We start from the raw sequence: 26,515 nt of genomic DNA, 5'->3' as shown, positions 1-26,515 counted from the left end.
TGTTTAAACAGGAGAGGAGAGAGGGACAGGCTGTTTAAACAGGTGAGGAGGAGAGGGACAGGCTGTTTAAACAGGAGAGGAGAGGAGAGGGACAGGCTGTTTAAACAGGAGAGGAGAGAGGGACAGGCTGTTTAAACAGGAGAGAGAGGAGAGGGACAGGCTGTTTAAACAGGAGAGGGAGAGGGACAGGCTGTTTAAACAGGAGAGGAGGAGGGACAGGCTGTTTAAAAACAGGAGAGGAGAGGGACAGGCTGTTTAAACAGGTGAGGAGAGGAGAGGGACAGGCTGTTTAAACAGGAGAGGGAGGGACAGGCTGTTTAAACAGGTGAGAGGAGAGGGACAGGCTGTTTAAACAGTGAGGAGAGGAGAGGGACAGGCTGTTTAAACAGGAGAGGAGAGGGACAGGCTGTTTAAACAGGAGAGGAGAGGAGAGGGACAGGCTGTTTAAACAGGAGAGGAGAGGGACAGGCTGTTTAAACAGGAGAGAGAGGAGAGGGACAGGCTGTTTAAACAGGAGAGGAGAGAGGGACAGGCTGTTTAAGGGACAGGCTGTTTAAACAGGAGAGGGAGGAGGGACAGGCTGTTTAAACAGGAGAGGAGAGGGACAGGCTGTTTAAACAGGGGCTGTTTAAACAGGAGAGGAGAGGGACAGGCTGTTTAAGGGACAGGCTGAGGAGAGGAGAGGAGAGGGACAGGCTGTTTAAACAGGAGAGGAGAGGGACAGGCTGTTTAAACAGGAGAGGGGAGGCTGAGGGACAGGCTGTTTAAACAGGAGAGGAGAGGGACAGGCTGTTTAAACAGGAGAGGAGAGGGACAGGCTGTTTAAACAGGAGAGGAGAGGACAGGCTGTTTAAACAGGAGGAGAGGGACAGGCTGTTTAAACAGGAGAGGAGAGAGGGACAGGCTGTTTAAACAGGAGAGGAGAGGAGAGGGACAGGCTGTTTAAACAGGAGAGGAGAGGGACAGGCTGTTTAAACAGGAGAGGAGAGGAGAGGGACAGGCTGTTTAAACAGGAGAGGAGAGGGACAGGCTGTTTAAACAGGAGGAGAGGGACAGGCTGTTTAAACAGGGAGAGAGGAGAGGGACAGGCTGTTTAAACAGGGAGGAGAGGAGAGGGACAGGCTGTTTAAACAGGGAGGAGAGGAGAGGGACAGGCTGTTTAAACAGGAGAGGGAGAGGGACAGGCTGTTTAAACAGGAGAGGAGAGGGAGGGTTTAAACAGGCTGTTTAAACAGGAGAGGAGAGGGACAGGCTGTTTAAACAGGAGAGGAGAGGGACAGGCTGTTTAAACAGGAGAGGAGAGGAGAGGGACAGGCTGTTTAAACAGGAGAGGAGAGGGACAGGCTGTTTAAACAGGAGAGGAGGAGAGGGACAGGCTGTTTAAACAGGAGAGGGAGGGACAGGCTGTTTAAACAGGAGAGGAGAGGGACAGGCTGTTTAAACAGGGAGAGAGGAGAGGGACAGGCTGTTTAAACAGGAGAGGAGAGGGACAGGCTGTTTAAACAGGAGAGGAGAGGAGAGGGACAGGCTGTTTAAACAGGAGAGGAGAGGGACAGGCTGTTTAAACAGGAGAGAGGAGAGGGACAGGCTGTTTAAACAGGAGAGGAGAGGAGAGGGACAGGCTGTTTAAACAGGAGAGGAGAGGGACAGGCTGTTTAAACAGGTGAGGAGAGGAGAGGGACAGGCTGTTTAAACAGGAGAGGAGAGGGACAGGCTGTTTAAACAGGAGAGGAGGGACAGGCTGTTTAAACAGGTGAGGAGAGGGACAGGCTGTTTAAACAGGTGAGGAGAGGGAGGGACAGGCTGTTTAAACAGGAGGGAGCTGTTTAAACAGGAGAGGAGAGGGACAGGCTGTTTAAACAGGAGAGGGAGAGGAGAGGGACAGGCTGTTTAAACAGGAGAGGAGAGGAGAGGGACAGGCTGTTTAAACAGGAGAGGAGGAGGAGAGGGACAGGCTGTTTAAACAGGAGAGGAGGAGGGACAGGCTGTTTAAACAGGAGAGGAGAGGAGAGGGACAGGCTGTTTAAACAGGAGAGGAGGAGAGGGACAGGCTGTTTAAACAGGAGAGAGAGGAGAGGGACAGGCTGTTTAAACAGGAGGAGAGAGGGACAGCTGTTTAAACAGGAGAGGGAGAGAGGGACAGGCTGTTTAAACAGGAGAGGAGAGGAGAGGGACAGGCTGTTTAAACAGGAGAGGGACAGGCTGAGGAGAGGAGAGGGACAGGCTGTTTAAACAGGAGAGGAGAGGGACAGGCTGTTTAAACAGGAGAGGAGAGGAGAGGGACAGGCTGTTTAAACAGGAGAGGAGAGAGGGACAGGCTGTTTAAACAGGAGAGGAGAGGACAGGCTGTTTAAACAGGAGAGGGACAGGCTGTTTAAACAGGAGAGGAGAGGGACAGGCTGTTTAAACAGGAGAGGAGAGGAGAGGGACAGGCTGTTTAAACAGGAGAGAGGAGAGGGACAGGCTGTTTAAACAGGAGAGCTGTTTAAACAGAGAGGAGGGACAGGCTGTTTAAACAGGAGAGGAGAGGAGAGGGACAGGCTGTTTAAACAGGAGAGGAGAGGGACAGGCTGTTTAAACAGGAGAGGAGAGGGACAGGCTGTTTAAACAGGAGAGGAGAGGGACAGGCTGTTTAAACAGGAGAGGAGAGAGGGACAGGCTGTTTAAACAGGAGAGAGGGACAGGCTGTTTAAACAGGAGAGGAGAGGGACAGGCTGTTTAAACAGGAGAGGAGAGGAGAGGGACAGGCTGTTTAAACAGGAGAGGAGAGGACAGGCTGTTTAAACAGGAGAGGAGAGGAGAGGGACAGGCTGTTTAAACAGGAGAGGAGAGGGACAGGCTGTTTAAACAGGAGAGGAGAGGAGAGGGACAGGCTGTTTAAACAGGAGAGGAGAGGGACAGGCTGTTTAAACAGGAGAGGAGAGGGACAGGCTGTTTAAACAGGAGAGGAGAGGAGAGGGACAGGCTGTTTAAACAGGAGAGGAGAGGGACAGGCTGTTTAAACAGGAGAGGAGAGGGACAGGCTGTTTAAGAGGGACAGCTGAGAGGAGAGGAGAGGGACAGGCTGTTTAAACAGGAGGAGAGGAGAGGGACAGGCTGTTTAAACAGGAGAGGAGAGGGACAGGCTGTTTAAACAGGAGAGGAGAGGGACAGGCTGTTTAAACAGGAGAGGAGAGGGACAGGCTGTTTAAACAGGAGAGGAGAGGGACAGGCTGTTTAAACAGGAGAGGAGAGGGACAGGCTGTTTAAACAGGAGAGGAGAGGAGAGGGACAGGCTGTTTAAACAGGAGAGGAGAGGGACAGGCTGTTTAAACAGGAGAGGAGAGGAGAGGGACAGGCTGTTTAAACAGGAGAGGAGAGGGACAGGCTGTTTAAACAGGAGAGGAGGAGAGGGACAGGCTGTTTAAACAGGAGAGGAGAGGAGAGGGACAGGCTGTTTAAACAGGAGAGGAGAGGGACAGGCTGTTTAAACAGGAGAGGAGAGGAGAGGGACAGGCTGTTTAAACAGGAGAGGAGAGGGACAGGCTGTTTAAACAGGAGAGGAGAGGAGAGGGACAGGCTGTTTAAACAGGAGAGGAGAGGGACAGGCTGTTTAAACAGGAGAGAGGAGAGGGACAGGCTGTTTAAACAGGAGAGGAGAGGGACAGGCTGTTTAAACAGGAGAGGAGAGGGACAGGCTGTTTAAACAGGAGAGGAGAGGAGAGGGACAGGCTGTTTAAACAGGAGAGGAGAGGGACAGGCTGTTTAAACAGGAGAGGAGAGGGACAGGCTGTTTAAACAGGAGAGGAGAGGGACAGGCTGTTTAAACAGGAGAGGAGGAGAGGGACAGGCTGTTTAAACAACAGAGAGGAGGGACAGGCTGTTTAAACAGAGAGGAGGAGGGACAGGCTGTTTAAACAGGAGAGGAGAGGGACAGGCTGTTTAAACAGGAGAGGAGAGGAGAGGACAGGCTGTTTAAACAGGAGAGGGAGGGGACAGGCTGTTTAAACAGGAGAGGAGAGGGACAGGCTGTTTAAACAGGAGAGGAGAGGAGGGACAGGCTGTTTAAACAGGAGAGGAGAGGGACAGGCTGTTTAAACAGGAGAGGAGAGGGACAGGCTGTTTAAACAGGAGGAGAGGAGAGGGACAGGCTGTTTAAACAGGAGAGGAGAGGGACAGGCTGTTTAAACAGGAGGAGAGAGAGGGACAGGCTGTTTAAACAGGAGAGGAGAGGGACAGGCTGTTTAAACAGGAGAGGAGAGGAGAGGGACAGGCTGTTTAAACAGGAGAGGAGAGGAGAGGGACAGGCTGTTTAAACAGGAGAGGAGAGGGACAGGCTGTTTAAACAGGAGAGGAGAGGGACAGGCTGTTTAAACAGGAGAGGAGAGGGACAGGCTGTTTAAACAGGAGAGGAGAGGGACAGGCTGTTTAAACAGGAGAGAGGGACAGGCTGTTTAAACAGGAGAGAGGGACAGGCTGTTTAAACAGGAGGAGAGGAGAGGGACAGGCTGTTTAAACAGGAGAGGAGAGGGACAGGCTGTTTAAACAGGAGAGGAGAGGGACAGGCTGTTTAAACAGGAGAGGAGGAGAGGGACAGGCTGTTTAAACAGGAGAGGAGAGGGACAGGCTGTTTAAACAGGAGAGGGACAGGGACAGGCTGTTTAAACAGGAGAGGAGAGGGACAGGCTGTTTAAACAGGAGAGGAGAGGGACAGGCTGTTTAAACAGGAGAGAGAGAGGGACAGGCTGTTTAAACAGGAGAGGAGAGGGACAGGCTGTTTAAACAGGAGGAGAGGAGAGGGACAGGCTGTTTAAACAGGAGAGGAGAGGGACAGGCTGTTTAAACAGGAGAGGAGAGGGACAGGCTGTTTAAACAGGAGAGGAGAGGAGAGGGACAGGCTGTTTAAACAGGAGAGGAGAGGGACAGGCTGTTTAAACAGGAGAGGAGAGGAGAGGGACAGGCTGTTTAAACAGGAGAGGAGAGGGACAGGCTGTTTAAACAGGAGAGGAGAGGGACAGGCTGTTTAAACAGGAGAGAGAGAGAGGGACAGGCTGTTTAAACAGGAGAGGAGAGGAGAGGGACAGGCTGTTTAAACAGGAGAGGAGGAGAGGGACAGGCTGTTTAAACAGGAGAGGAAGGGACAGGCTGTTTAAACAGGAGAGGAGAGGGACAGGCTGTTTAAACAGGAGAGGGACAGGCTGTTTAAACAGGAGAGGAGAGGGACAGGCTGTTTAAACAGGAGAGGAGAGGGACAGGCTGTTTAAACAGGAGAGGAGAGGAGAGGGACAGGCTGTTTAAACAGGAGAGGAGAGGAGAGGGACAGGCTGTTTAAACAGGAGAGGAGAGGAGAGGGACAGGCTGTTTAAACAGGTGAGGAGGAGGGACAGGATGTTTAAACAGGAGAGGAGAGGGACAGGCTGTTTAAACAGGAGAGGAGAGGAGGGACAGGCTGTTTAAACAGGAGAGGAGAGAGGGACAGGCTGTTTAAACAGGAGAGGAGAGGAGAGGGACAGGCTGTTTAAACAGGAGAGGAGAGGGACAGGCTGTTTAAACAGAGAGGAGAGGGACAGGCTGTTTAAACAGGAGAGGAGAGGGACAGGCTGTTTAAACAGGAGAGGAGAGGGACAGGCTGTTTAAACAGGGAGAGAGGAGGGACAGGCTGTTTAAACAGGAGAGGAGAGGAGAGGGACAGGCTGTTTAAACAGGGAGAGGAGAGGGACAGGATGTTTAAACAGGAGAGGAGAGGAGAGGGACAGGCTGTTTAAACAGGAGAGGAGAGGAGAGGGACAGGCTGTTTAAACAGGAGAGGAGAGGGACAGGCTGTTTAAACAGGTGAGGAGAGGAGAGGGACAGGCTGTTTAAACAGGAGAGGAGAGGAGAGGGACAGGCTGTTTAAACAGGAGAGGAGAGGGACAGGCTGTTTAAACAGGAGAGGAGAGGGACAGGCTGTTTAAACAGGAGAGGAGAGGGACAGGCTGTTTAAACAGGAGAGGAGAGGGACAGGCTGTTTAAACAGGAGAGGAGAGGGACAGGCTGTTTAAACAGGAGAGGAGAGGGACAGGCTGTTTAAACAGGAGAGGAGAGGAGAGGGACAGGCTGTTTAAACAGGAGAGGAGAGGGACAGGCTGTTTAAACAGGAGAGGAGAGGAGAGGGACAGGCTGTTTAAACAGGAGAGGAGAGGGACAGGCTGTTTAAACAGGAGAGGAGAGGAGAGGGACAGGCTGTTTAAACAGGAGAGGAGAGGAGAGGGACAGGCTGTTTAAACAGGAGAGGAGAGGGACAGGCTGTTTAAACAGGTGAGGAGAGGAGAGGGACAGGCTGTTTAAACAGGTGAGAGGAGAGGGACAGGCTGTTTAAACAGGAGAGGAGAGGGACAGGCTGTTTAAACAGGAGAGAGAGGAGAGGGACAGGCTGTTTAAACAGGAGAGGAGAGGGACAGGCTGTTTAAACAGGAGAGGAGAGGGACAGGCTGTTTAAACAGGTGAGGAGGAGAGGAGAGGGACAGGCTGTTTAAACAGGTGAGGTGAGGGACAGGCTGTTTAAACAGGAGAGGAGAGGGACAGGCTGTTTAAACAGGTGAGGAGAGGAGAGGGACAGGCTGTTTAAACAGGAGAGGAGAGGGACAGGCTGTTTAAACAGGAGAGGGAGAGGGACAGGCTGTTTAAACAGGTGAGGAGAGGGACAGGCTGTTTAAACAGGTGAGAGAGGAGAGGGACAGGCTGTTTAAACAGGTGAGGAGAGGAGAGGGACAGGCTGTTTAAACAGGAGAGGAGAGGGAGGGACAGGCTGTTTAAACAGGAGAGGAGAGGAGAGGGACAGGCTGTTTAAACAGGTGAGGAGAGGAGAGGGACAGGCTGTTTAAACAGGAGAGGAGAGGAGAGGGACAGGCTGTTTAAACAGGAGAGGAGAGGAGAGGGACAGGCTGTTTAAACAGGAGAGGAGAGGAGAGGGACAGGCTGTTTAAACAGGAGAGGAGAGGGACAGGCTGTTTAAACAGGAGGGAGGAGAGGAGAGGGACAGGCTGTTTAAACAGGAGAGGAGAGGGACAGGCTGTTTAAACAGGTGAGGAGAGGAGAGGGACAGGCTGTTTAAACAGGAGAGGAGAGGAGAGGGACAGGCTGTTTAAACAGGAGAGGAGAGGGACAGGCTGTTTAAACAGAAGAGGAGAGGGACAGGCTGTTTAAACAGGTGAGGAGAGGGACAGGCTGTTTAAACAGGTGAGGAGAGGAGAGGGACAGGCTGTTTAAACAGGAGAGGAGAGGGACAGGCTGTTTAAACAGGAGAGGAGAGGAGAGGGACAGGCTGTTTAAACAGGAGAGGAGAGGGACAGGCTGTTTAAACAGGAGAGGAGAGGGAGTAACCGGAAGGCTGCGGCAGGTGGCCTCGAGGTTAGAGCTTTGGGCCAGTAACCGGAAGGCTGCTGGTTCCAGTCACGGAGCCGACAAGGTCAAAAAGCTGCCGCTATGCCATTGAGCAAGACACTTAACCTCAATGTCTCCAGGGGTGCTGTACAATGGCAACCCAGGCCGTGACCTCACTCTCTTGGGATGTCTCATGGGGGGGCACCCCACCAAATTCTTATTAAATACTGCTCTGATGTCACAATCATCAATGTCATTTTTTTTGGGGGGGGTTTGGTAAAGAGGTGTATATTTTAAGGTTTAGTGAGTTGAATCTGTGTGTTATGCTTCAAAATGTCGCCTTGTTTTGCTCTCCAAGGTAAAAGAAGACAACCAGGAAACAGCAAGCATGGAAAGACAGTACGTAGTTTCTGTGATCATTTTATTAAAGTCTTATCCTAGCCAACCAAAGTGATATTCCTGTTTTATAACTCTGTGACGTTTTACTAACAGGTTGACTGAGATGCGTGAGAAGATGAGCCTGATCCACGAGGAGATCCGACACCTTGACAATAACATGGAGGAACACCAAGGTACGGACTGATTAGATCTCTCCACTGGGGTCGTAGATGTTATATCTTGACGGGTTTCATAGTCCCGTAGAACAATGAGATGATAAGTTTTGACATTTTATTTTGTTATATTTTTAGAACATTCACAGTCTCGTACAAGAGCTTTGCACTGGGGTGGAGTGGATGGGGAGTGGGCTGGGAGAGTTTTGGGCACTTGTCCCAATGAGGGTGGTGGTGGGGGGGGCGAGACGGGAGCATTGTCCTGTCATTGTGTTCAGTAACAGTTCAGTGAATTGGATATAAATCCATTAAGGCCTCTGGATACCGTCCAAAACAACTCTCTCCGCTCCGCCTTGCCTGCATAGATTACAGCATCCTGTCCTGACCAGAGTAGCACATATATCCTGCATCCCAACATGGCACTCTATTCCCTTCCTAGTGGATCCCTATTCCCTACCTAGTGGATCCCTCTTCCCTTCCTAGTGCACGTTATTCCCTACCTAGTGCACCTTATTCCCTACCTAGTGGATCCCTCTTCCCTTCCTAGTGCACCTTATTCCCTACCTAGTGCACCTTATTCCCTACCTAGTGCACCCTATTCCCTTCCTAGTGGATCCCTATTCCCTTCCTAGTGCACCTTATTCCCTACCTAGTGGATCACTCTTCCCTTCCTAGTGGATCCCTCTTCCCTTCTTAGTGCACGTTATTCCCTACCTAGTGCACCTTATTCCCTACCTAGTGCACCTTATTCCCTTCCTAGTGCACCTTATTCCCTACCTAGTGCACCTTATTCCCTACCTAGTGCACCTTATTCCCTACCTAGTGCACCCTATTCCCTACCTAGTGCACCTTATTCCCTTCCTAGTGCACCCTATTCCCTTCCTAGTGGATCCCTATTCCCTACCTAGTGCACCTTATTCCCTTCCTAGTGCACCCTATTCCCTTCCTAGTGGATCCCTATTCCCTACCTAGTGCACCTTATTCCCTACCTAGTGCACCCTATTCCCTTCCTAGTGGATCCCTATTCCCTACCTAGTGCACGTTATTCCCTACCTAGTGCACTGACGTAGGGTGCCATTTGGGACTCGGACATCCTGTAGACGCCTCTCTGTGAGACGTCTGTCTGCTCCTCTGGTCTCCATGGGGATGTTTATTGTATTGTTAGACTCCAGAGGGGAAGTCAACATGGCTGGTGGTCCATGGTAGAGAGGTGTTTTGAAGTCCCACACCGGGGACACTTAATGAAGGAAAGCCTGAATGACCACACCCAAATTACACTTCACATCAAATGTTATTGGGTCACATACTCATATTTAGCAGATAGCAGATGTTATTGGTCCATACTCATATTTAACAGATGTTATTGGTCCATACTCATATTTAACAGATGTTATTGGTCACATACTCATATTTATCAGATGTTATTGCGGGTATAGCTAAATGCTTGTGTTCCTAGCTCCAACAGTGCAGTAATATCTAGCTAAATGCTTGTGTTTCTAGCTCCAACAGTGCAGTAATATCTAGCTAAATGCTTGTGTTCCTAGCTCCAACAGTGCAGTAATATCTAGCTAAATGCTTGTGTTCCTAGCTCCAACAGTGCAGTAATATCTAACTAAATGCTTGTGTTCCTAGCTCCAACAGTGCAGTAATATCTAGCTAAATGCTTGTGTTCCTCGCTCCAACAGTGCAGTAATATCTAGCTAAATGCTCGTGTTCCTAGCTCCAACAGTGCAGTAATATCTAGCTAAATGCTTGTGTTCCTAGCTCCAACAGTACAGTAATATCTAGCTAAATGCTTGTGTTCCTAGCTCCAACAGTGCAGTAATATCTAGCTAAATGCTCGTGTTCCTAGCTCCAACAGTGCAGTAATATCTAGCTAAATGCTTGTGTTCCTAGCTCCAACAGTACAGTAGTATGTAACTAAATGCTTGTGTTCCTAGCTCCAACAGTGCAGTAATATCTAGCTAAATGCTTGTGTTCCTAGCTCCAACAGTGCAGTAATATCTAGCTAAATGATTGTGTTCCTAGCTCCAACAGTGCAGTAATATCTAGCTAAATGCTTGTGTTCCTAGCTCCAACAGTGCAGTAATATCTAGCTAAATGCTTGTGTTCCTAGCTCCAACAGTGCAGTAATATCTAGCTAAATGCTTGTGTTCCTAGCTCCAACAGTGCAGTAATATCTAGCTAAATGCTTGTGTTCCTAGCTCCAACAGTGCAGTAATATCTAGCTAAATGCTTGTGTTCCTAGCTCCAACAGTGCAGTAATATCTAGCTAAATGCTTGTGTTCCTAGCTCCAACAGTGCAGTAATATCTAGCTAAATGCTTGTGTTTCTAGCTCCAACAGTGCAGTAATATCTAGCTAAATGCTTGTGTTCCTAGCTCCAACAGTGCAGTAATATCTAGCTAAATGCTTGTGTTTCTAGCTCCAACAGTGCAGTAATATCTAGCTAAATGCTTGTGTTCCTAGCTCCAACAGTGCAGTAATATCTAGCTAAATGCTTGTGTTCCTAGCTCCAACAGTGCAGTAATATCTAGCTAAATGATTGTGTTCCTAGCTTCAACAGTGCAGTAATATCTAGCTAAATGCTTGTGTTCCTAGCTCCAACAGTACAGTAATATCAACAGTACAGTAATATATAGCTAAATGCTTGTGTTCCTAGCTCCAACAGTACAGTAATATCAACAGTACAGTAATATCTAGCTAAATGCTTGTGTTCCTAGCTCCAACAGTGCAGTAATATCTAGCTAAATGCTTGTGTTCCTCGCTCCAACAGTGCAGTAATATCTAGCTAAATGCTTGTGTTCCTAGCTCCAACAGTGCAGTAATATCTAGCTAAATGCTTGTGTTCCTAGCTCCAACAGTGCAGTAATATCTAACTAAATGCTTGTGTTCCTAGCTCCAACAGTGCAGTAATATCTAGCTAAATGCTTGTGTTCCTCGCTCCAACAGTGCAGTAATATCTAGCTAAATGCTCGTGTTCCTAGCTCCAACAGTGCAGTAATATCTAGCTAAATGCTTGTGTTCCTAGCTCCAACAGTACAGTAATATCTAGCTAAATGCTTGTGTTCCTAGCTCCAACAGTGCAGTAATATCTAGCTAAATGCTCGTGTTCCTAGCTCCAACAGTGCAGTAATATCTAGCTAAATGCTTGTGTTCCTAGCTCCAACAGTACAGTAGTATGTAACTAAATGCTTGTGTTCTAGCTCCAACAGTGCAGTAATATCTAGCTAAATGCTTGTGTTCCTAGCTCCAACAGTGCAGTAATATCTAGCTAAATGATTGTGTTCCTAGCTCCAACAGTGCAGTAATATCTAGCTAAATGCTTGTGTTCCTAGCTCCAACAGTGCAGTAATATCTAGCTAAATGCTTGTGTTCCTAGCTCCAACAGTGCAGTAATATCTAGCTAAATGCTTGTGTTCCTAGCTCCAACAGTGCAGTAATATCTAGCTAAATGCTTGTGTTCCTAGCTCCAACAGTGCAGTAATATCTAGCTAAATGCTTGTGTTCCTAGCTCCAACAGTGCAGTAATATCTAGCTAAATGCTTGTGTTCCTAGCTCCAACAGTGCAGTAATATCTAGCTAAATGCTTGTGTTTCTAGCTCCAACAGTGCAGTAATATCTAGCTAAATGCTTGTGTTCCTAGCTCCAACAGTGCAGTAATATCTAGCTAAATGCTTGTGTTTCTAGCTCCAACAGTGCAGTAATATCTAGCTAAATGCTTGTGTTCCTAGCTCCAACAGTGCAGTAATATCTAGCTAAATGCTTGTGTTCCTCGCTCCAACAGTGCAGTAATATCTAGCTAAATGATTGTGTTCCTAGCTTCAACAGTGCAGTAATATCTAGCTAAATGCTTGTGTTCCTAGCTCCAACAGTACAGTAATATCAACAGTACAGTAATATATAGCTAAATGCTTGTGTTCCTAGCTCCAACAGTACAGTAATATCAACAGTACAGTAATATCTAGCTAAATGCTTGTGTTCCTAGCTCCAACAGTGCAGTAATATCTAGCTAAATGCTTGTGTTCCTCGCTCCAACAGTGCAGTAATATCTAGCTAAATGCTCGTGTTCCTAGCTCCAACAGTGCAGTAATATCTAGCTAAATGCTTGTGTTCCTAGCTCCAACAGTGCAGTAATATCTAGCTAAATGCTTGTGTTCCTAGCTCCAACAGTACAGTAGTATGTAACTAAATGCTTGTGTTCCTAGCTCCAACAGTGCAGTAATATCTAGCTAAATGCTTGTGTTCCTAGCTCCAACAGTGCAGTAATATCTAGCTAAATGATTGTGTTCCTAGCTCCAACAGTGCAGTAATATCTAGCTAAATGCTTGTGTTCCTAGCTCCAACAGTGCAGTAATATCTAGCTAAATGCTTGTGTTCCTAGCTCCAACAGTGCAGTAATATCTAGCTAAATGCTTGTGTTCCTAGCTCCAACAGTGCAGTAATATCTAGCTAAATGCTTGTGTTCCTAGCTCCAACAGTGCAGTAATATCTAGCTAAATGCTTGTGTTCCTAGCTCCAACAGTGCAGTAATATCTAGCTAAATGCTTGTGTTTCTAGCTCCAACAGTGCAGTAATATCTAGCTAAATGCTTGTGTTCCTAGCTCCAACAGTGCAGTAATATCTAGCTAAATGCTTGTGTTTCTAGCTCCAACAGTGCAGTAATATCTAGCTAAATGCTTGTGTTCCTAGCTCCAACAGTGCAGTAATATCTAGCTAAATGCTTGTGTTCCTTGCTCCAACAGTGCAGTAATATCTAGCTAAATTATTGTGTTCCTAGCTTCAACAGTGCAGTAATATCTAGCTAAATGCTTGTGTTTCTAGCTCCAACAGTGCAGTAATATATAGCTAAATGCTTGTGTTCCTAGCTCCAACAGTGCAGTAATATCTAACAATCTAAAGTAAAATAACATAATTAAAATATATAAATATTAGGATTGTCAATATCAGAGTGGCGTTGACTAAAATACAGTAGAATATAATACAGTAAATACATATGATATGAGTAAAGCAGTATGTAAACATTATTAAGTGACCAGTGTTCCATTATTAAAGTGGCCAGTGATTCCATGCCTATGTATATAGGGCAGCAGCCACTAAGGTGCAGGGTTGAGTAACCAGGTGGAAGCCGGCTAGTGAAGGCTATTTAAACAGTCTGACGGCCTTGAGCTACAAGCTGTTTTTCAGTCTCTCGGTCCTAGCTTTGATGCACCTGTACTGACCTCACCTTCTGGATGATAGCGGGGTGAACAGGCAGTGGCTCGGGTGGTTGATGTCCTTGATGATCTTTTTGGCCTCCCTGTGACATCGAGTGGTGTAGGTGTCCTGGAAGGCAGGCAGTGTGCCCCCGTTGATATGTGTTGGACAGACTGCACCACCCTCTGGAGAGCCCTGGGATTGCGGGCTCAACAGTTGCCGTACCAGGCCAACAGGATGCTCTCAATTGTACATTGTAGAAGTTTGTGAGGGTTTTAGGTGACAAACCACATTTATTGAGCCTCCTGAGGTTGAAGAGGTGTAATCGCAGCAAAAGGTGGCGCTACAAAGTATTAACTTAAGGGGGCTGAATAATTTTGCACGCCCAATTTTTCAGTTTTTGATTTGTTAAAAAAGTTTGAAATATCCAATAAATGTCGTTCCACTTCATGATTGTGTCCCACTTGTTGTTGATTCTTCACAAAAAAATACAGTTTTATATCTTTATGTTTGAAGCCTGAAATGTGGCAAAAGGTCGCAAAGTTCAAGGGGGCCGAATACTTTCGCAAGGCACTGTACATCTCGTGTCGAAGACGTTGAATTGCGACTCCACTTTGTCTCTGTACTGGAGTTTTGCCTGTTTGATTGCCTTATGGAGGGAATAATTACACTGTTTGTATTCGACCATATTCCCAGTCACTTTGCCTTAGTTAAATGCGGTGGTTCACGCTTTCAGTTTTAATAGTCACAGTGTGAACAACATCCCCTATACACTTCCTGAAGAACTCAGTCACCGTGTCAGTGTATACGTCAATGTTATTCTCAGAGGAAACCTGGAACATATCCCAGTCCACGTGATCAAAACAAACTTGAAGTGTGGATTCTGATTGGTCAGACCAGCGTTAAATAGACCTTAACACAGGTACTTCCTGTGTGAATTTCTGCCTTTACGAAGGGAGGAGCAGAATGGAGTCGTGATCTGATTTGCCGAAGGGAGAGCCTTTTAGCCATCCCAGAAGGGAGAGTAACAGGCAATGTGTTGATAGAACTTTGGTAACGTTTCCCTCAAATTTGCTTTGTTAAAATCCCCAACTACAATAAATGTGGCCTCAGGATATGTGGTTTCCAGTTTGCACAAAGTCCAGTGTAGTTCCGTTTTGGTATCAGATTGAGGGGGAATATACATGGCTGTGACTATAAGCGAAGAAAATTCTCTTGGGAGGTAATATGACCGGCATTTGATTGTGAGATATTCTAGGTTGGGTGAACAAAAGGACTTGAGTACTTTTTTTTTTTTTGTCGTATTTCTGGTCGTAATGCTGGTGAGTTAACGCCGCTCTGATATCCGAAAGTTATTTAAAGTTGGATGTAATAACATGAAAATTGTTCTGGGCTAATAGCGTAAGAAATAACACACAAAAAAACGAAATACTGCAAAGTTGGTTAGGAGCTAGAAGCAGAGCTTCCATGTCTGTCATGTCTTAGGAGCTAGAAGCAGAGCTTCCATGTCTGTCATGTCTTAGGAGCTAGTAGCAGAGCTTCCATGTCTGTCATATCTTAGGAGCCAGAAGCAGAGCTTCCATGTCTGTCATGTCTTAGGAGCCAGAAGCAGAGCTTCCATGTCTGTCATATCTTAGGAGCCAAAAGCAGAGCTTCCATGTCTGTCATATCTTAGGAGCCAGTAGCAGAGCTTCCATGTCTGTCATGTCTTAGGAGCCAGAAGCAGAGCTTCCATGTCTGTCGGCGCCATCATGATCATCATATTCCCTATTGCCACCGGGCCCTGGTAAAAGTGCACTATATGGGGAATAGGGTGCCATTTGGGATGCATCCATACTGTAACTCTCAGTACTTGGAGGAAGTAGAAACTTAAATATGCTTTTTGTTCACTCTGTCCTAATATACACTGCATCATGTTGTTCTATCAGACTTCTTTACTTCAAGGCTTTTGATCGGACTGTTTCCTGTCCTCATCTTTGTCTCATATCCTCTGACTGTTTCCTGTCCTCATCTCTGGCTCATATCCTCTGACTGTTTCCTGTCCTCATCTCTGTCTCATATCCTCTGACTGTTTCCTGTCCTCATCTTTGTCTCATATCCTCTGACTGTTTCCTGTCCTCATCTCTGTCTCATATCCTCTGACTGTTTCCTGTCCTCATCTCTGTCTCATATCCTCTGACTGTTTCCTGTCCTCATCTTTGTCTCATATCCTCTGACTGTTTCCTGTCCTCATCTCTGTCTCATATCCTCTGACTGTTTCCTGTCCTCATCTCTGTCTCATATCCTCTGACTGTTTCCTGTCCTCATCTCTGTCTCATATCCTCTGACTGTTTCCTGTCCTCATCTCTGTCTCATATCCTCTGACTGTTTCCTGTCCTCATCTCTGTCTCATATCCTCTGACTGTTTCCTGTCCTCATCTTTGTCTCATATCCTCTGACTGTTTCCTGTCCTCATCTCTGGCTCATATCCTCTGACTGTTTCCTGTCCTCATTTCTGTCTCATATCCTCTGACTGTTTCCTGTCCTCATCTCTGTCTCATATCCTCTGACTGTTTCCTGTCCTCATCTCTGGCTCATATCCTCTGACTGTTTCCTGTCCTCATCTCTGGCTCATATCCTCTGTTTCCTGTCCTCATCTCTGTCTCATATCCTCTGACTGTTTCCTGTCCTCATCTCTGGCTCATATCCTCTGACTGTTTCCTGTCCTCATCTCTGGCTCATATCCTCTGACTGTTTCCTGTCCTCATCTTTGTCTCATATCCTCTGACTGTTTCCTGTCCTCATCTCTGGCTCATATCCTCTGACTGTTTCCTGTCCTCATTTCTGTCTCATATCCTCTGACTGTTTCCTGTCCTCATCTCTGGCTCATATCCTCTGACTGTTTCCTGTCCTCATCTCTGGCTCATATCCTCTGACTGTTTCCTGTCCTCATCTCTGGCTCATATCCTCTGACTGTTTCCTGTCCTCATCTCTGGCTCATATCCTCTGACTGTTTCCTGTCCTCATCTCTGGCTCATATCCTCTGACTCGTCATGACCAGACGGTAAGAGGCCTACTGTGGCCCATTTGTTCTCCACCAAACTCCTCCAACATACTAATCAACTAGACTAGGCCATCCTTCCAGTAGCATTAGTTTGGAATGAACTACTTCCACTTTACTTTATATAGACTCTTACAGTCTTAGAAGTAAAGGTGCCTGGAAGCTTTTTGGGTTGCCACACCGCCAGAATCTCTCCAGTTAAAAGAAGGTCCTAGAGGAACCCCTGTGTAAAGGTTTAAACTGGAACCTTTTTGGAATGCCACACCGCCAGAATCTCTCCAGATTGAAGGCGTGGCGTTCAAATGTATTTTTGGCAAACCCGTTAGCATAAATGTAATTCCTGTTCATCATGTTAAGTTTGTACACTTTACATTTAAGTTTTCCTTTAATATTTATGCATATGACATATTTTAATGTAATATTATTAATATTAATCAAATCAAATCAAATGTATTTATATAGCCCTTCGTACATCAGCTGATATCTCAAAGTGCTGTACAGAAACCCAGCCTAAAACCCCAAACAGCAAACAATGCAGGTGTAGAAGCACGGTGGCTAGGAAAAACTCCCTAGAAAGGCCAAAACCTAGGAAGAAACCTAGAGAGGAACCAGGCTATGAGGGGTGACCAGTCCTCATTACATATAGTAATAAATTGGTAACTATTCTAGCTTTAGATTTTGCATAGGTTCTTGAGGAACTCATAGACCTCTGTTAGCCTCATTGACGCTATGAAACTGTCAGTGTTTAATTTAACGTGATGACAATACAACAGAACTGTTTACTGTAACAGGTGGCCCAAAAAATATATTGATTAAAGCCACGCCCCTACTAAGCCACGCCCCCACTCCACTGATAGAAGCACACACACATGTTGTTTAAATGTATGTAAACTACTAAACCACGCCCCTACTAAGCCACGCCCCCACTCCACTGACAGAAGCACACACACTACATGTTGTTTAAATGTATGTAAACTACTAAGCCACGCCCCCACTAAGCCACGCCCCCACTCCACTGATAGAAGCACACACACATGTTGTTTAAATGTATGTAAACTACTAAACCACGCCCCTACTAAGCCACGCCCCCACTCCACTGATAGAAGCACACACACTACATGTTGTTTAAATGTATGTAAACTACTAAACCACGCCCCTACTAAGCCACGCCCCCACTCCACTGATAGAAGCACACACTACATGTTGTTTAAATGTATGTAAACTACTAAACCACGCCCCTACTAAACCACGCCCCTACTAAGCCACGCCCCCACTCCACTGATAGAAGCACACACACTACATGTTGTTTAAATGTATGTAACACCCCTACTAAACCACGCCCCTACTAAACCACGCCCCTACTAAGCCACACCCCTACTAAGCCACGCCCCCACTCCACTGATAGAAGCACACTCACTACATGTTGTTTAAATGTATGTAAACTACTAAACCACGCCCCTACTAAACCACGCCCCTACTAAGCCACGCCCCCACTCCACTGATAGAAGCACACTCACTACATGTTGTTTAAATGTATGTGAATTGTAAAGTATTTTGTCTGTAATGTTTTTGTTCGTTATGTGTCAGACCCCAGTAAAACTAGCTGTCACCATTGGCGTCGGCTAACGGGGATCCTAATAAATCAAATCCCTCCAGGGTTCCTCCATGAACCTGTTGCTATATTGAACCGTTAAAGGTCCTCCCAGAACCTCTCAACTAACCAAAGGTGCAAGTATGAACCATTGACTAACAATGGTTCCTCGCAGATCTCCAGGGTTCCTCAAGTCACCTCTAATTCTAAGAGCGGTTAGACTATATACTCAAGTAACAACTCACTTTTTGTCCTACAGGTGAACGAAACCAGAAGTACAAAGAACTAAAGAAGAGAGATGAGACTATGGACAGTGAGTTGACCATTACATACTTTCTGTGCACCATTCCTGCGTAGGTTGTAGAAAGTTACATATCTTGTATCCCTTTCAGTCTAAGACGTTTTCCCTGCCAACTTTTTTCGTCCTTTTCTTTCTATCTGAAAGTTATTCCCGGTATCAAAGACAAAACTTTTATTTCCGCCAAAACGACTTAGTAATAATTTCGGTCAAGTTCTGCCTACGGCTTAGTATGTAACGTAGCCATAATGCTGAGGCAACATTAGCACGCTCTACGCTCTTAAACTCTTGATGGTTGCTAGGCAGCACAAGTTTTCTGCAGGCTATCTCTGCAGTAGATTGCACCTCCGCCCCCTTTGGCAGTTCAATCTGGTTGGAAAATGTTGTAGTTGTCTAGTGTGTTGGGAACAGAGAATAAAAGGAGTAGATTTCTGGGCGTGGTAGAATAGATTCAGGGCATAATGTGCAGTCGTGGCCAAAAGTTTTGAGAATGACACAAATATTAATTTCCACAAAGTTTTCTGCTTCAGTGTCTTGAGAATTTTTTTGTCAGCATTTCATAAGTGTCAAAGGCTTTTATTGACAATTACATTAAGTTGATGCAGAGTCAATATTTGCAGTGTTGACCCTTCTTTTTCAAGACCTCTGCAATCCGCCCTGGCATGCTGTCAATTAACTTCTGGGCCACATCCTGACTGATGGCAACCCATTCTTGCATAATCAATGCTTGGAGTTTGTCAGAATTTGTGAGTTTTTGTTTGTCCACCTGCCTCTTGAGGATTGACCACAAGTTCTCAATAAATTAACGTCTGGGGAGTTTCCTGGCCATGGACCCAAAATATTGACATTTTGTTCCCTGAGCCACTTAGTTATTCCTTTTGCCTTATGGCAAGGTGCTCCATCATGCTGGAAAAGGCATTGTACGTCACCAAACTGTTCCTGGATGGTGGGAGAAGTTGCTCTCAGAGGATGTGTTGGTACCATTCTTTATTCATGGCTGTGTTCTTAGGCAAAATTGTGAGTGAGCCCACTCCCTTGGCTGAGAAGCAACCCTACACATGAATGATCTCAGGATGCTTTACTGTTGGCATGACAGGACTGATGGTAGTCTTCTCCGGACAAGCTTTTTTTTCCGGATGCCCCAAACAATAGGAAAGGGGATTCATCAGAGAAAATGACTTTACCCCAGGCCTCAAAAGTCCAATCCCTGTACCTTTTGCAGAATATCAGTCTGTCCCTGATGTTTTTCCTGGAGAGAAGTGGCTTCCTTGCTGCCCTTCTTGACACCAGGCCATCCTCCAAAAGTCTTCGCCACACTGTGCGTGCAGATGCACTCACACCTGCCTGCTGCCATTCCTGAGCAAGCTCTGTACTGGTGGTTCCCCGATCCCGCAGCGGAATCAACTTTAGGAGACGGTCCTGACGCTTGCTGGACTTTCTTGGGAACCCCGAAGCCTTCTTCACAACAATTGAACCGCTCTCCTTGAAGTTCTTGATGATCTGATAAATGGTTGATTTCGGTGCAATCTTACTGGCAGCAATATCCTTGCCTGTGAGGCCCTTTTTGTGTAAAGCAATGATGACGGCACCTGTTTCCTTGCAGGTAACCATGGTTGACAGAGGAAGAACAATGATTCCAAACACCACCCTCCTTTTGAAGCTTCCAGTTTGTTATTCAAACTCAATCAGCATGACAGAGTGATCTCCAGCCTTGTCCTCGTCAACACTCGAGAGAATCACTGACATGATGTCAGCTGGTCCTTTTGTGGCAGGGCTGAAATGCAGTGGAAATGTTTTTTGGGGATTCAGTTCATTTGCATGGCAAATAGGGACTTTGCAATTAATTGCAATTCATCTGATCACTCTTCATAACATTCTGGAGTATATGCAAATTGCCATCATACAAACTGAGGCAGCAGACTTTGAAAATTAATATTTGTCATTCTCAAAACTTTTGGCCACGACTGTACAGACAAGGGTATGGTAGGATGTGAGTACAGTGTAGGTAAACCTAGGCATTGAGTGATGATGAGTGGTTGTGTCTCTGGAGGCACCAGTTAAGCCAGGTGAGGTCTCTGTACGTGTGGGGGTGGGACAAAAGAGGCATGTTGGGCGGGGCTGGGGGTTCTACAGGGAAATTAAACAACAATACACTAACCCAAACAGCAGTGGACAAGGCATATTAACATTAGGGAGAGGCATGTGTAGCCATATTAACATTAGGGAGAGGCATGTGTAGCCATATTAACAGTAGGGAGAGGCATGTGTAGGCATATTAACATTAGGGAGAGGCATGTGTAGCCATATTAACATTAGGGAGAGGCATGTGTAGGCATATTAACATTAGGGAGAGGCATGTGTAGGCATATTAACATTAGGGAGAGGCATGTGTAGGCATATTAACAGTAGGGAGAGGCATGTTAGGCATATTAACATTAGGAGAGGTGTGTAGCCATATTAACAGTGGAGAGGCATGTGTAGGCATATTAACAGTAAAGGCATGTGTAGCCATATTAACATTGGGAGAGGCATGTGTAGCCATATTAACATTAGGGAGAGGCATGTGTAGCCATATTAACAGTAGGGAGAGGCATGTGTAGCCATATTAACATTAGGGAGAGGCATGTGTAGCCATATTAACATTGGGAGAGGCATGTGTAGGCATATTAACATTAGGGAGAGGCATGTGTAGCCATATTAACATTAGGGAGAGGCATGTGTAGGCATATTAACATTAGGGAGAGGCATGTGTAGGCATATTAACATTAGGGAGAGGCATGTGTAGGCATATTAACATTAGGGAGAGGCATGGAAAGGCATATTAACAGTAGGGATGACATGTTAGGCATATTAACATTAGGGAAGGCATGTGTACCATATTAACAGAATATCAGTCTGTGTAGGCATATTAACAGTAGGGAGAGGCATGTGGCCATATTAACATTAGGGAGAGGCATGTGTAGCCATATTAACATTAGGAGAGGCATGTGTAGCCATATTAACAGTAAAGGCATAACAGCCTCACATGTGCGTGCAGACATTAGGGAGACCTGTGCTGCCATTCCTGAGGCAAGCATATTAACATTAGGGAGAGGCATGTGTTCCATATTAACAGTAGGGAGAGGCATGTGTAGGCATATTAACATTAGGGAGAGGCATGTGTAGCCATATTAACAGTAGGGAGAGGTAGCATATTAACATTAGGGAGAGGCATGTGTAGCCATATTAACATTAGGGAGAGGCATGTGACTATTAACAGTAGGGAGAGGCATGTGTAGCCATATTCAGTAGGGACAGGCATGTGAGCCATATTAACATTAGGGAAGTGTCTTGATATTCTGATAAATGGTTGAGCCATTTAACAGTGGAGAGGCACTGTGCAGCCATATTAACAGTAGGGAGAGGCATGTGTTTGCCATATTAAAGTAGGGAGAGGCATGTGTAGCCACCTAGGAGAGGCATGTTTCATATTAACAGTAGGGAGAGGCATGTGTAGCCATATTGACAGTAGGAAGGCAATGCCATATTCCAAACACCAGCCATATTCCTTAGGGAGAGGCTTAGCAGTTTAACATTCAGGGAAGGCATGTGTAGCCAATTAACAGTAGGGAGAGGCATCTAGCCATATTAACAGTAGGGAGAGGCATGTGTAGCCATATTAACAGTAGGGAGAGGCATGTGTAGCCATATTAACAGTAGGGAGAGGCATGTGTAGCCATATTAACAGTAGGGAGAGGCATGTGTAGCCATATTAACAGTAGGGAGAGGCATGTGTAGCCATATTAACATGTGGGAGAGGCTGAAATTAACATTAGGGAGAGGCAAATATTTTAGGGGATTCAGTTCATTTGCATGTGTAGCATATTAACATAGGGAGGCATTTAGCCAATTAACATTGCAATTCATGTGTAGCCATATTCAGTAACATTCATGGTAGTATATTAACATTAGGGAGAGGCATCATATTAAAGTGAGGCATGCAGAGCCATATTAACAGTAGGGAGAGGCAAAATTAACAGTAGGGAGAGGCATTTGTCATTATTCAAAACATTTAGCCATATTAACTAGGGAGAGGCAGAGCCATATTAACAGTATGGAGAGGCATGTGTAGCCATATTAACAGTAGGGAAGGCATGTGTAGCCATATTAACAGTAACATGAGAGGCATGTGTAGCCATATTAACAGTAGGGAGAGGCATGTTAATTAACAGGTAGGGAGAGGTCTCTGTACATATTAACATTAGGGAGAGGTGGGTGTAGCATGTTGGGAGGGGCATATTAACAGTAGGGAGAGGCATGTGTAGCCATATTAACAGTAGGGAGAATTATTAACAGTAGGGATAGGCACTAACCCATTAACAGTAGTGGAGGCATGTGGCATATTAACATTAGCCATATTAACAGTAGGGAGAGGGCCATATTAACAGTAGGGAGAGGCATGTGTAGCCATATTAACATTAGGGAGAGGCATGTGTAGCCGAGTGATCATAGGGTCCAAAGAGCAGAAATAGGTGAGTCAGGAAGCCGTTTGGTAGTCGCTACTACGCTAGGCGAGCTGGAGACACTGTGATTCAGACAGCTAGCGGGCTGGAGACACGGTGTTCAGACAGCTAGCGGGCTGGAGACACTGTGATTCAGACAGCTAGCGGGCTGGAGACACTGTGATTCAGACAGCTAGCGGGCTGGAGACACTGTGATTCAGACAGCTAGCGGGCTGGAGACACTGTGATTCAGACAGCTAGCGGGCTGGAGACACTGTGATTCAGACAGCTAGCGGGCTTGAGACACGGTGATTCAGACAGCTAGCGGCTGGAGACACGGTGATTCAGACAGCTAGCGGGCTGGAGACACGGTGATTCAGACAGCTAGCGGGCTGGAGACACTGTGATTCAGACAGCTAGCGGGCTGGAGACACAGTGATTCAGACAGCTAGCGGGCTGGAGACACGGTAATTCAGACAGCTAGCGGGCTGGAGACACGGTGATTCAGACAGCTAGCGGGCTGGAGACACTGGGATTCAGACAGCTAGCGGGCTGGAGACACGGTGATTCAGACAGCTAGCGGGCTGGAGACACTGGGATTCAGACAGCTAGCGGGCTGGAGACACTGTGATTCAGACAGCTAGCGGGCCGGGGCTAGCAGATGGGCCTTTGGCGACGTCGCAACAGAAAAGCCTGTTGAAACCACATTGGACGTTTACGTCGGCAGATCAGTCGTGATGGATTGGCAGGGCTCCGAGGTGACAATAAAGGGTCCAGGCCAATTGGAAAAAGAGGTATTGTAGCCCAAGAATTAGCTGGCAGACCTCTTCGGCCACCCGGGAGATGGGCCTAGCTCAAGGCTAACTGATGCTTGCTTCGGGACAGAGGTGTTAGCTAGCAGTAGCTACTCGGATTGCAGCTAGCTAGCTGCGATGATCCGGTGCAATGGACCAGGGCTTGTGGCAGGAATCCGGTGGATGTGGTAGAGAAAAAGCAGTCCGATATGCTCTGGGTTGATATTGCGCTGTGCAGACTGGCAGGAATTGACCGTGCTGAAGCTGGCTGGTGTCCGAGTTAACAGTGAGGACCGCTAGCAGTGTCTAACTGACTACTATCTAGTAGCTAGTTAGCTGGCTAGCTTCTGAAGGGGGTTCTGGTTCTAAAGTATAAAAATAGCAGAGCCTTACCACATTGGGTGAGTTGGGTTGCAGGAGAGTATATTCAGTCCGTAGATGGAAAGAGATATACGAATAAAACTAGGAAAACCACTATTTACATGGGACAAGACAAGACAAACACACGACCAACTGCTAGGTCATCTTTAATCACAATCACATTATTAGCATGCTATAAAGTATCCTAAATCAAGTGGTCATCTATCACTGATCAGAAACATTTAGGATGTAGCAATGTAGGCTAGATGCTACATGCTATAATGTAGCCTAAATGCTACATGCTATAATGTAGCCTAAATGCTACATGCTATAATGTAGCCTAAATGCTACATGCTATAATGTAGCCTAAATGCTACATGCTATAATGTAGCCTAAATGCTACATGCTATAATGTAGCCTAAATGCTACATGCTATAATGTGGCCTAAATGCTACATGCTATAATGTGGCCTAAATGCTACATGCTATAATGTAGCCTAAGTGCTACATGCTATAATGTAGCCTAAATGCTACATGCTATAATGTAGCCTAAATGCTACATGCTATAATGTAGCCTACATGCTATAAGAGTAGGCCTATTATTTTGCTCGATCATGTGGAGGCAACTCCAAAAACCCATGGAGGTTGAAATATGAACACCAGACTCGCATGCTTTTGAAAATAGGATTGCTATTATTTTCTATGGGTGTCATGATGAAGCTACGCCCCTACTCCTGCTCCCTAACAAAGTGGAAAGAGAGGAAATTGGGCCTCCCGAGTGGCGTAGCTGTCTAAGCTTCGCAGTGCTTGAGGCATTATTACAGACCCGGGTTTGATCCCGGCCGTAACCGGGAGACCCATGAGGTAGTGCACAATTGGCCCAGTGATCGTCCGGGTTAGGGGAGGGTTTGGCCGGACAGGATTTCCTTGTCTCATCGCTCTCTGGCGACTCCTTGTGGTGAGCCGGGCGCCTGCAAGCTGACTATGGTCGCCAGCTGGACGGTGTTTCCTCCGACACGTTGGTGCGGTTGTCTTCCGGGTTAAGCGGGGCAGTGTGTCAAAAAGCAGTGCGGCTTGGCAGGGTCGTGTTTCGGGGGACGCATGGCTCTCGACTTTTGCCTCTCCCGAGTCCGTACGGGAGTTGCGGCGATGGGACAAGACTGTAACTACCAATTGGATACCACAAATTTGTGGTGAAAAGGGGTGAAATTACAACAAAAAAATGATGATAATAATAGGAAAGAGATGAAACGTGGATGAAAACGGCACAGACTGTTTCTAAATATCACTTTTAATACGGTATTTTAATATAATTATATTAATATGTCAGCGATATCACACGTTCCCGTGACAAGTTCTGTTATATTCCATTATATTCTTATTAGAAAATATACAGTGGGGCAAAAAAAGTATTTAGTCAGCCACCAATTGTGCAAGTTCTCCCACTTAAAAAGATCTGTTTGACCTCTGTCATTGCCAACAAAGGGTATATATAACAAAGTATTGAGATAAACTTTTGTTATTGACCAAATACTTTATTTTCCACCATAATTTGCAAATAAATTCATTAAAAATCCTACAATGTGATTTTCTGGATTTTTTTTTTCTCATTTTGTCTGTCATAGTTGAAGTGTACCTATGATGAAAATTACAGGCCTCATCTTTTTAAGTGGGACAACTTGCACAATTGGTGGCTGACTAAATACTTTTTTGCCCCACTGTATCTGTGTTGACTGTGATCGGATAGGTGTGTCTTTGTCTGTTTCGTTAACAAAATAACAAACTATTGATTTCATTTGGCTGGTGTAACCACGGCTACGCAGACCTGTAACATGCCCAATTAAAACTCAAAATATGCAATTATTTTCCTTTTTGAAAACACATTTTATTCGTCCTTATAAATGTTTCTTAGGAACCTGCCTAAAGCAATTGATAATGGCTAGAATTTTTAATGGTGTATATTCAATGTATTTATTAAAATAGACAACGCCCACCCTGCACACCACTACTACCAGTCCTCCCCGGCGTGCACACGGGAGGACTAAAAGGTGTATTCAGGCAAGAATGTTGTCAAAATGGGCCTGTTTATAAAGAAGGGGGGGTCATAGAAACATTTGATTTATTTTTACGGCCTAAATAGTGTAAATCCTATGTGTCAGCAGTATTGGAGTCTATACTGATCGTTATCTGGCATTGATTCATATTTCCACAGGTTTTCTGGATTCATTTGATGAGACTAAAGCTACAGAGGTGGAGAAAAACCGTCAGACACAGGCCATCATCGTAGCTCTACTGGAACACTCCAGCAGAGTGAGTGAGAGAGAGAGTGTGTGAGTGAGAGAGAGAGAGAGTGTGTGAGTGAGAGAGAGTGTGTGAGTGAGAGAGAGTGTGTGAGTGAGAGAGTGTGAGAGTGAGAGAGAGTGAGTGAGTGAGTGGTGGAGTGAGTGAGTGGTGGAGGAGTGAGTGAGTGAGTGAGTGAGTGAGAGTGAGTGTGTGAGTGAGAGAGAGTGTGTGAGTGAGAGAGAGTGTGTGAGTGAGAGAGTGTGTGTGAGTGAGAGAGTGTGTGTGAGTGAGAGAGAGTGTGTGAGTGAGTGAGAGTGAGTGTGTGAGTGAGTGAGTGAGTGAGTGTGTGAGTGAGAGTGAGTGAGTGAGTGAGTGAGTGAGAGTGTGTGAGTGAGTGAGAGAGCGTGTGAGTGAGTGAGTGAGTGAGTGTGAGAGAGAGAAACCGTCAGACACAGGCCATCATCGAAGCTCTACTGGAACACTCCAGCAGAGTGAGTGAGTGAGTGAGTGAGTGAGACCAAGGAGGCCCTACAGCAGCACCTAGGTCTTCTGCACAGATTCTGACCAAAATAATGGTGTTCC

The 26,515-nt window shown here is 46.1% G+C and overlaps 1 protein-coding gene across 1 annotated transcript in view; it reads left to right on the top strand.

Annotated features, from left to right (window-relative positions):
- Positions 1 to 26,515, top strand: part of ift74 (intraflagellar transport 74) — a 103,174-nt gene that overhangs the window by 36,092 nt on the left and 40,567 nt on the right. The window contains exons 12-15 of the mRNA XM_065007667.1: positions 7,700 to 7,740; positions 7,834 to 7,913; positions 17,978 to 18,031; positions 25,863 to 25,960. Of these exons, the coding sequence (XP_064863739.1) occupies positions 7,700 to 7,740; positions 7,834 to 7,913; positions 17,978 to 18,031; positions 25,863 to 25,960 (273 nt within the window). The remainder of the gene's footprint in view (positions 1 to 7,699; positions 7,741 to 7,833; positions 7,914 to 17,977; positions 18,032 to 25,862; positions 25,961 to 26,515) is intronic.

Source organism: Oncorhynchus nerka, linkage group LG22 (assembly GCF_034236695.1).
Source record: "Oncorhynchus nerka isolate Pitt River linkage group LG22, Oner_Uvic_2.0, whole genome shotgun sequence".
Lineage (NCBI taxonomy): Eukaryota > Metazoa > Chordata > Actinopteri > Salmoniformes > Salmonidae > Oncorhynchus > Oncorhynchus nerka.
The sequence above is the reverse complement of the archived record's forward strand: the minus strand, read 5'-3'. Positions and strand labels throughout refer to the sequence as shown.